At 40.6% G+C, this 11,361-nt stretch overlaps 1 protein-coding gene across 2 annotated transcripts in view; it reads right to left on the bottom strand.

The window, feature by feature from the left end:
* Positions 1–3,814: 3,814 nt before the first annotated feature.
* Positions 3,815–11,361, bottom strand: part of dok1a (docking protein 1a) — an 11,983-nt gene continuing 4,436 nt past the window's right edge. The window contains exons 3-7 of one of the 2 annotated variants that reach the window (XM_034893149.1): positions 9,499–9,638; positions 9,301–9,411; positions 7,463–7,532; positions 5,767–5,936; positions 3,815–5,591 (exon numbers count right to left, since the gene is read on the bottom strand). In XM_034893149.1, the coding sequence (XP_034749040.1) occupies positions 4,704–5,591; positions 5,767–5,936; positions 7,463–7,532; positions 9,301–9,411; positions 9,499–9,638 (1,379 nt within the window). In that variant the 3' untranslated portion in view covers positions 3,815–4,703. The remainder of the gene's footprint in view (positions 5,592–5,766; positions 5,937–7,462; positions 7,533–9,300; positions 9,412–9,498; positions 9,639–11,361) is intronic. The other variant, XM_034893139.1, reaches the window with a different exon arrangement.

Genomic DNA, 11,361 nt, shown 5'->3' with positions numbered 1-11,361 from the left:
CTTGTGACAGACTCCAGACAACTGGCGATGTCAGCCTATTAAAGCGTGGATTTCAAAAAACATGAAATCTGATCTCTAGACCCCCCCCTAATGTCAGGTTGGACATCTTGGACAAAGGGAGTATTGTTTTTCTGTCTCACCATAGTGTTCTAGACTTTTTGTACATCACTCGGGTTGCTTAGTAGCAAGCTTTATCTGATTCACTCCTCCATTTTTGTAAATATATGTGCCAACAGCTTGGGCAGACAGTGGCTTTTTTATTTGTAAAGACATAAACCTGCTTGCATATATAAATAAAAGAAAATAATACACTTGTGTACTTGTTAATAAGGGAATGCTTGCGTCTTTATTTTACATCCTAGCACATTTGTGAAAAGGCTTTGTAGATCATTTTAATTTGATAGAATTATTTTGATTGGTTACTGTTAATAGTAATAATAATAATAATAATAATAACAACCAGGTAAGTGTGTCCTCTGTGATGCTGTTGTGTGGGCAGTAATACATGTAAAGACACATAGTTACAAAGCTCTGAAGAGACATGCCGGTCTGAGGACACATTCTGCTCTGAGGAGACATGCCGGTCTGAGGAGACATTCTGCTCTGAGGAGACATTCTGCTCTGAGGAGACATGCTGCTCTGAGGAGACATTCTGCTCTGAGGAGACATTCTGCTCTGAGGAGACATGCTGCTCTGAGGAGACATGCTGCTCTGAGGAAGAAATTCTGCTCTGAGGAGACATGCTGCTCTGAGGAGACATGCTGCTCTGAGGACACATTCTGCTCTGAGGAGACATTCTGCTCTGAGGAGACATTCTGCTCTGCGGAGACATGCTGCTCTGAGGAGACATCATCAACGCATTAAGAACACCACTACATAATTGTAATAGATAAACAGCCCCATCTGGTGGGACATTAAAACAACCCATCTCAATAAAATGGTCCCAAAAAAACAATCTAAATAATTACAAACATTATACTTTTTATAGATCTCTAGTGGGGAAATTAAAAAAAAAAGGTAAATTGTTATCTCAATATAACAAAGTGAGTTTTCTCAAGCTAACAAATTCATTAATAAAGCGTACCTACGGGTAAGTTGTGCGACCCATACAGTGCTTTGACATGTGTCGTGTTTATTATTAAGGTGTGTGGCCCAGCATTACTTTGTGTATGTGGGATCATTTTCATGGCTGGTTAATGTCATGGTCCTGATTTCAGCCTTTGAGAGCTGCTGCCACTCCCTGGTCCAGGTGTGTCCCGGGGAAGTGAAAATGGCAGATCACGTGACTGATCGACGCATCAGGATGTACGACAATCAAGGTCCACCACGGGCAGCTTGGTCCTCGTCATTTAAGGAGAATACTCGCCGAATTAAGTGATCCTGCTGAGATTGCTAACTTCCTTGGCAACCAGATAAGCGGACCGGGTCGTCTTCATGGTTTCCGAATGACGCCCGAGAGGTGGAGATTGGCGGGACTTTGCGTTGCTCGAGACATGGTTCAGGAGGTTCAGTCAGATCTTAGGAACAAGACTTCGGAGAAGATGTTATGGTGGCCCAGGGCCCAGTTGTGTATGGCACGTGGACTCCTATGACATGCTGACCCCTTTCGGCATTGGAACAAACGGATGCATTGATGGTTTTTTGCGTCAAATGACCTGGATGCAAGCAAACTCTTCATTTAAATCATTTAACCCTCTTGCTGTCTTCCCGCCTACCTGCAATTTTTTGTTTTCTGGGTCAAAATTCCAAATAAAAAACCTTTTATCAACGTTTTGGTCGTCTTTGTCCACCCCTTTTGTGTCTTTTCACCAATGTCACTTTTTCAACGTTTGTGGACTTTTTCTGAGCCATTTGACATTTCCGTGGGTGTTTCCCTACATTTTTAAAGCTTTTTTGTTACATTCGTCACTTTTTTCGACATTTTTGTCACTTTGTTCGGCTTTTATTTCTCTTTTATTCACATTTGTTCACACTTTTATTGACATTCTTTTATCAATTAAGGTCTTCTCCAAATTTTATACAATTGACAAAAAACACCTAAATTCATGGAACTGATTATTTGTGTTGAACGATGTCGGGAACCATCCACGTTACTTTTTTGGACAATTTGTTTGAAATAATAACAGTATTATAGTTTGCTTTTTGTCGATGCACCGTTGGGGGGAAACTGGTTTTCCCTTTTTGAAAGAATTGTGGATAGAGTATCACCTTTGCTTTCAACTATCTCTCTCCAGTAGGCCTTCTCACTTGGTTGTCCGTAGAATCTCCGTCTTGGTCTTGCCTTCTTATTTCCACAAAGTTCAGACCTAAAGGTAAAGTTGCTGGTTGCTGTGGCTGAGGCGACGGATGGAAGTTTTATCTTCTCTCTTAGTCTACTTAATAAAGTTTCTTTTCTTTGTTCTGCATCCTTTATCCTTTCACTTAAGGATGACTCCTTCCCGTATCTGGCAAAGACACGGCCTCCATATCGAGGAATAAAAGCAGAGAGTTGGTCTTCTCCAAGGAACTTTAGTCAATTGTCTCCACCTCTGCCTATATCAGAACATTTCTATTTAGAAAACACTGAAGAATCATTTTGGAAGGAAAACTATTCCTCATTCCCACCTTGTGACCAGAATCTGGAACAACATGTTACTGTGCAGCTCATTTGCTTCACGTTACACTCAGAAGAAAACATAGAACACATGAGACAACTTTGAGAACTATCTCACACCAGTAGAAAATTCTATTTAAATAAGTGAACTACACAGCGTCATATCTTTGAGTTATGAGTGTTTTGAGTTTCTGTTTATTTCTGTGAGTGAGAATATAATGTTCACTGGTCATAGCTGTTTTTGTTTATGTGTTTTTAACAGCGAGGGTGTGTGCCCAACCAAATTTACTAGTTACCACTATTAACCTAGGTTATATAAATCCTTTTATGTCCATCTTCTGCAGGTATATACAGGTAGTATGCCATTATCAATGTCCAGCTGGACCATATTTATGATTCTGCAGACTTACAGCGACCAAATTGAACCAACATAGCTTCCTTTCAATCATTTCTCAATTTAGCATCAGCAGGAAATGCCTTTGAATATTGTCTTAGATTGTGTCATAACCTTGTCTTCTGCCATTCTTGCCAGGTTCTCCTCAGGAACACCTGTTTCTCTCAAGGCTTAGAGGGACTGGTCCATCAACAGTAAATGTCACAAAGTTGTTCAATTCTTGACTTCCGGCCCTTATACAAAATGGTTGTCATAGTTCTTCTCGTCATTTAATAGCCAGAGTTTGATTGTACCATTGTAAGGCTGTGCAAAGAATACATAACAAATTACATAACCATAATTGTTCATGACTAGTGAAATAATGAAAAAGAAAACTGTAGAGGTGAAAATAATCCCACAGTGGTGTAAATTACACAATATTTAGATCATTTACTATTAATATTACATACAAAAGGTAAATGAGACAATAACTGAGTGAATGGGTAATATTAACACAGCAATCGAGTTAATACCATCAAGTAGGTTGGGTCAAATGAATTAACCCAGAATTGGGTTAGACCTGGGTTAACCCAGCAGACCCAGTGTGTGTTATGTCCCATAGGTGATCAGGAGTTGGGTTTAGGTTGGTCCCTTGTCCCTGAGAGCCAGGCGGCATGTTTCATGCTGTAAATGCAATTAAAATGTCAGTAAAAACATTGTTTGAGAAAAATTAAAGAAAGCTTCATTTTTTTTTGTATTTTCTACATCTAGAAGATGGGAAAAATCTAAAACAGCTGTTTTAAGTGATGACAGTTCACTTAATTGTTCGTTAAACGATTGATTTTTAGGATTTTTTTTTTAATTAATACAGTATTTGCATTATTTACACACTGCAAAATTGGGTTGGGTTGAATGAAATCATATAAACATGATATACACAGTGGTTACGGAATTGGTAGAATATAAGCCAGGACAAGATTTACATACATATACACAAGCATCTTCACTAGTTATACATAATTATACACTGTTTAATGAAAAAACATATATCTCAACTGAAAGGACTATATGATATTTATAGGCCTACAGCAGAAGAACATCATACGTAAACCATCATACATTCATGTAACATTTTCAGACATAGTCAACATTATGGCATAAACCCTCCTGTTGTCCTCGGGTCAAATTTGACCCCTTTAAAAAATCTGAAATATGGGTTTCTTTATAACCAAATGACCACAAAACAACAGACTGGACTCTTTGCAAACATCTGTACATTCCTCTGTCTGACTATTAGTCAAAATAATTCATACTTTCTGCTTTTTTAACTGAAACATTAGGTATAATTCTATGTAAATGAGGGTTATTGACCATGAATTCCAATAGCTCTGGTTCTTCTTTTTTTTCATTTCACCCGCTAACCATGAGCCCAGCAATGCTAATCGAGTGCAACGCTTAGCATGATGGTGGTTGTTACAAGTTACTATTATTTTTTATATTTCACTCATTTCATGTTTTTGGTAACTTGCTTAATCAATGAATAGCAAGTCACAAAGCCCTGTTTTCCTCAGAGCTAATGAACAAAAGTGTGTGTACAGATATACAACAGAAAGCCCATCCATACAGGAGATGTGCTTACTCTAATTCTTCTTTACAGGCATTGTACAAAAATATATGTCAGGCTCTGCATGGACTTGGTTTAAGCATTGTAGCATGACGATACACTAGACAACTAAATTAAATGGTGCCTAGGTTTTCGTAGATGACATCATCAACAGACGTGGCCGTGGCTTCAGCCGTGCTCATAATGGCGGGAGAGGACGCAGCGCAGGAAGGGATGGCTTTGGTGTTGGATGATGGGGTTGTTTTCCAGACGTGAGCATAAAGGTGTGAAAACGGGTCTGCTTTGCTTTCTTTTTCATCCAACTTCTCCCCCTTGCTCACGGGCACAGTATAAATGGGTTCGCCACTTGCGACTTGTATATCCTGAGCCGGACCGATTTTGTCGTAGACCTCTGCATAGACTGAATCTGGCGTATCGGGGGGGAAGCCGGGATGTGAAGCAGAGAGGTTAGGAGACGGAGTGGCAGATTCTCTGGAGCTGGGGGGTTTGAGCGGGAGAACAATTGCAGGGTCTACATACAGAGCAGTGGACGGTTGTGCTTTTGGCACAGGTTGGATGTAATCAGCTGGGTCAGCATATACAGCTTCTGATTGGCCATCGAGGTGTCCTCCGGAGCGGCTGCCATGTGTGGGCACCAGTGGAAGGGGCATGAGGGTGATTGGCGCCGGCTGCACCATTGCACTCTCTGATGGACCAACCAAATCTTCCTGGGCACGTGCACTCTCTTCTACAGCAGCACATTTACTGTCCTGTGTCCTCAGTTTGTTTTCCAGGTTCACAGCAATACTAGTCACATCTGGTACTCTGGGGAGCGGGGAATGAGCCCGTATGTTGGTTACCATAACTTTCTGACCCTCTTGGTTTTGGTTGCCTACAGGGAGAGTCTTCCGTTTGATGGTACTCTGAATCAGGGCGAATATCTTCTCAGCCTGCTGTGTCTCAAAGGTAAACGTTCCAGGACCAGAGTCACAGCGTCGTCCTGCTTCGATGGTTAAGGCCAGCTTGTGACGAAACACAAAGAGGCACATAAGCATAGCCAACTCAAGAATGGAAAGCAATCCAAGGCAACACCCCAGTCGTAATGCCTACCCTTGTAAAATGGTATAATTCAGTATTCATTGAGCATTCAAAATGGAAGTTGGATTGTTTTGGATTGTTTGATATTGAAAACCTTACCTTATCGTTCCCATATCGTCTCAGCAGTTTATACGGCCACTCTCTAACAACGTTCTTCTGGGTTTCTCTCAGTAGCAGCGCCTCTCGCCCCACCTCCAGCCAGTACGACCCCTGCAGGCCGCAGCGTGTCGCTGCCTCAGTCTTTTGAACCATTACCCAGAACTCTGAAGCTGGACAGAAGATAGGTAGAATAGAATAGAATATCTGGATTTTCATTATAGACAAGTGCCGTACTTGTGCAACAAGACTGAAGCAGAAGGTCATGGATAACATGTAAAATGGGACTGCATAGTGTGTACCACCGTTTATAAAAAAAAGATATAAAGTATATACTGTATGCATGTATTTTTACAAGGATGGAAATGCATTCAACAATCAGGCCAAAAGGATACATGTAATGCATTTTGGTGAGAAACTGTGAACATCAGCACATCTTTGCCTAGGGAACCTTTAGGTTTACCTTAAGTTGTGATGATTGATGAGTTTCAAATATGAATTAGCTTGACAGATATTGATAGATCATTTCTTGATAATTGTCCCTTTAACAACCACATCTCGGAGAGTGTTTGCTAGCTGTGTACCAATGATGACAGCTTCAGAACTTTGCCCTCTTGTCTTTCTAACTGGACACGTGTCCAACCACTCTCCTTGAACCACTACAACTGTTTTAATGGAACATCCTAAACATAGCTTCAAAACAGAGGAAATGATCATGAAAAAAAAGACAATGAATTGCAGAGTCCATAGTTCAGGCCCTAAAGATGCTTATTAAATTATAGTTTATTGCTATTAAAATTAGTTGCATGTCTGATTGATGAACACCTTGAGGCCGGATGATAAGACCAACCGCCCTTAATGTACCCACTTTGGTAATGCAAGCCCCATGTGATTCCCTCTGAATGGGCTTTCAGTGATCCCATCACCATGCGTTTACACCTGTACTTAGTTATAATTGATTCACATTCCTTAATCCTTTATCTATCACATAACCAGTTCTATGCTTATGGTTGAGAAGGACAGTCTGGTCTCTGCAAGACCAAGCAAGGTCAAGTGTGCACCGTGTGCGGAGGGAATTGTAGTAGGCTACTTCATGTTTTAGCCTTTAATGGGTAGAATATAAAGCATATTAAAAAGTACTTCCTATTATCCACCCAGTAACCTCTACACATCCCTACAACTGGCTTTTTGTTCCGGTTGACCAATGTCAACATCACACCAACCACCACTAAATTAGCAAAAAATGGTCATACTAATGCTACACACAAGTTCAAATAAGATAAGATGAACCTTTCCTGTCATTTCCCCAAACAATGAAATGAGAGTGCCACAACTGAAAGTGGATTAGAAAAAATAAACCAGATGGACAGTTGATCGTGGATTACATGGCTCTGTGGGAACGCTACCTGATGAGGAAACATAGATTTTTGTCATGTCCAGGCTTGTTAGACACATTGTGTATGTAACGCTAAAGGTAATGTTAATCAACTAACATAAGCATGCTTCAAATAAAAGCCTGTCACCATAGCCATTTTGAAACGTCTTTTCTAGGAAAACATGCTCACTTGGCATAACTTTTCAAACATTAAAGGCAAATCCATTCAAAACAGAAAGAGGTTGAGGGATATTTTATTATTTAAACGATAACAGAGGAGAGGAGAAAGAAGATAAAAGCATAGCATAGGAACAGAAGGTTTACCTTCATCTACTGAGGCATAGATCTGGTTCTCCTCCATGTGAAGCTGAGTAGAGCCGGGGGCTACACCTTTCTGTGGGATGGGGGGGCAGAGATAACATGAGCAGTGGCAGCATTATAACTTAGATCCTGGATTTAACCAAAGAACCTTCAAATAATCTACAGAAAGGTCTCGCAAGTCCAAAAACACAACAAGGCTAACCCTAGCTAGTGGCGCTAGCTAGGAGCATGACACAATGATTAGATATCTTTGGTTTTCTACATCCATCCAATACATCCATCGCTTATTTTTGAAAAGCATTACTAATTAATACATGCCAAAGTGAAGTGTTATAATAAAATTATTATAACAAACTAACATTTAGACAACCAAGGAGATGTAATCACGTCATGCTACTAGCTAGATACTAGCTAGCTAATAAGGTTGGCCTGCAGTCATTGACATCAACAGTCAACAAAAATGTTTTTTATAATTATTAATTTTGACATTAGTAATGCTCATCTAAATAAACGACAGACAACCAAGGAGATGTAATCATTATGTCGTGCTACTAGCTAGCGCTACTAGCTAAGGTTAGCTTTATTGTTGAATTTGTGAGAGCTCACAAATGAAACTTGTTTTTTTCTTTCTCCATCCATGTCACCTCCGGGCTCCCGTAGTATGTTTTTGGCGACAATTTTTTTAAATCAATTCTTTTCCCTAGAATAGATATTTTCTTTACCAATGATTTCGATATATTTTTTTATAATACTGCCTATGGCAAATCCAGCATATCTTTTACAAGACAAAGTAAAAATCCATGTTATGTCCATCTTTGCAACGCAAATAAATATTGAACTGACTGAGGAACATGATATCCTTCTTAATAAATAATGGTCTCATAATATGTTGTCTCTAGAAGTGTATTAATTTTACTTTTGTTTTGTTTTTTGAAGGAAAATTAAATCCCAATATTATCGAATCACACCATTTCCAGAATCACAATAAATCAAGATACGAATTCAATCAGCACCCATGTATCGGGAAAGAATTTAATCGGAAGCAAAGCGTATTGTCGGAGCCCTGGGATTTGGTCGTTTTTCCCCAAAGCACCCCCCCCCCAACCCATAACCTCCAGGGGAAACGCTGATTGTCTTTTGTATTCTCTTCCGCAGCCGAATTGAAGAGTTTGCATGATGGCCAACCCAGTCTAACGAAATTTTGCAAAATGTATTTCAGTTGGAAGCATCTTTCAAGCCATTCTGCATGTTTTTTTTTGGGAAACTGTGTTGCTTTGTTCTACATATTTTCCAACTATAGCTGCTACTTTCCTCAACATTTATTCATGACATGTTTTCATGCTTTTTATTTCTTTTATTTCTTAGTTTGTAATGTCGCTCTTGTTTCACTTGTAAAATATTACATTGCTGTCAGAAGACAGAATTCATGATCAATATCATAGAATCAGACAGCTCTATAACATCAGTATTGCTTAAATGTACAAATTCAATCAGTGGTTTTGTCACCAGCAACCGTGGTACAAGTTGCTTGGTTTTTACAGTGAGTTATGCATCGCAGTCACGTTTACCCAACTTAGATTCTTAGAAAAGTGATGTAATAATAATTGCTCAGTATGTCTGAAAGAAATAAATCCTAATGTACGTAAAATTGATGTATTCATCTCACGTTGCATGTGACGATTGGTGGGGACCCTTTACCATGGTGCATTCTTACTTCCTGGGAAAACTGAGATACTTGTCCCACGGTTACTGGTACAAACAAATCAGGCTATGTGAGATTAACCGTTCCTATACAAACTGATTCATTAACACTATTGATGTCAATTCTGTTTTACTCTCACCTGAAACGTATGTAGACACAGTTTTTCTACCCACTCCACACAGTCGTCCTTTAGTGCAGCAAACACCATGGTTCTGTCCTGGGTCTCCACACAAAACGCTGACATGTTCTCCTGCAAACAGCAACGCTTGGAGTGAGGATCTACATGTAACTGTCACTGATGACTGAGGCGAACCTGGGAAGCAGCAGAAAGGCTGACCATAGGACAGGCTTCAGCGTTCGGGGGGAGTCGGAGGACGCTGATCAGGTCGGACAGTCGCAGCACCTTCACCTTCCTGTCCACATGAGGCTGGTAGTGTCTCCTGACCACAGACATATGATCGGCTTCAGCACCAGCACCTGGAGGACACAGCACGGACACAGGACTGTTAGATTAAGACCATTTAGTGAGTAAACGAGCACATAGTCTTGAACCCCACAATAGAGAGAGGAAAGAAAGAGGTCATATAATGCAAGAAAAGGGAAGACAGAGAAGCCAGTTTGGCTAACATGACAGCTAATGATACAGAAGAGGAGCAAGAAGGCAAAGCTAAGTTATTCTACGTTAAGCTGAGGACAAAAAGACTCCAGACTAAATAGCACACAAAATTGTAGCACATTTTTCTTCCCACTGACAAGCTTCTTTTTTGGCCTTTTATTAGACAGGACAGGTACAGACAAGAAAGGGGGGAGAGAGGGGGAATGACATGTAGCAACGTGCTGCTGGTCGGATTCATACCTGGGCCGCTGCAGTAAGGACTAAGCTAAGGACAAGTGGCGCACCCCGGGGATCACCGTCTTCCTCCCGCCCAAGACAAGCTGTAGAGCATTATGGTAAGCTTTCTTCATAGCCACAATAGTCAAATTTCAACTTTCTTTGTTGAAATGTATGTTTTTGTTTTTTGGGGCATTTTTAAGCCTTTATTTAAATAAGACAGCTGAAGATTAGAAACGGGAGAGAGAAGGGATGACATGCAGCAAAGGGTCGCAGGCGGCTGCGTCGACAAGGTAACCTCCACACTGTATATATGTACAGTGAGGAAAATAACACCCTGCTATTTTGCACGTTCTCCCACTTAGAAATCATGGGGGGGGTCTTATATTGTCATCGTAGGTGCATGTCCACTGTGAGAGACATGATCTTTAAAACAAATCCAGAAATCACAATGTATGATTTTTTAACTATTTATTTGTATGATACAGCTACAAATAAGTATTTGAACACCTGTCTATCAGCTAGAATTCTGACCTGTTAGTCTAGCTTCAAAATGTCCACCTCCACTCCATCTATTATCCTAAATTAGATGCACCTGTTTGAGGTCGTTAGCTGCATCAAGACACCTGTCCACCCCATACAATCAGTAAGAATCCAACTACTAACATGGCCAAGACCAAAGAGCTGTCAAAGACACTAGAGACTAAATTGTACACCTCCACAAGGCTGGAAAGGGCTACGGGGAAATTGCCAAGCAGCTTGGTGAAAAAAGGTCCACTGTTGGAGCAATCATTAGAAAACGGAAGAAGCTGAACATGACTGTCAATCTCCCTCGGACTGGGGCGCCATGCAAGATCTCACCTCGTGGGGTCTCACTGATCTTAAGAAAGGTGAGGAATCGGCCCAGAACTACACGGGAGGAGCTGGTCAATGACCTGAAAAGAGCAGGGACCACCGTTTTCAAGGTTACTGTTGGTTATACACCAAGACGTCATGGTTTGAAATCATGCATGGCCCGGAAGGTTTCCCTGTTTAAACCAGCACATGTCAAGGCTCGTCTTAAGTTTGCCAATGACCATTTGGATGATCCAGAGGAGTCATGGGAGAAAGTCATGTGGTCAGATGAGACCAAAATAGAACTTTTTGGTCATAATTCCACTAACCGTGTTTAGAGGAAGAAGAACAATGAGTGCCATCCCAAGAACATCATCCATACAGTGAAGCATGGGGTGGTACCATCATGCTTTGGGGGTGTTTTTCTGCACATGCTACACTTGCTACACATGCTACACTTGCTTCCTCTTGGAAAGATTATTGGTGGTTTTGACGAAATATCTTACCATTGTTATGCTGATGACATCCAACTGT

This window comes from Etheostoma cragini, chromosome 2 (genome assembly GCF_013103735.1).
Source record: "Etheostoma cragini isolate CJK2018 chromosome 2, CSU_Ecrag_1.0, whole genome shotgun sequence".
NCBI classification, from domain to species: Eukaryota; Metazoa; Chordata; class Actinopteri; order Perciformes; family Percidae; genus Etheostoma; species Etheostoma cragini.
Note: the sequence above shows the minus strand (reverse complement) of the source record. Positions and strands in the feature narration are given on the sequence as shown.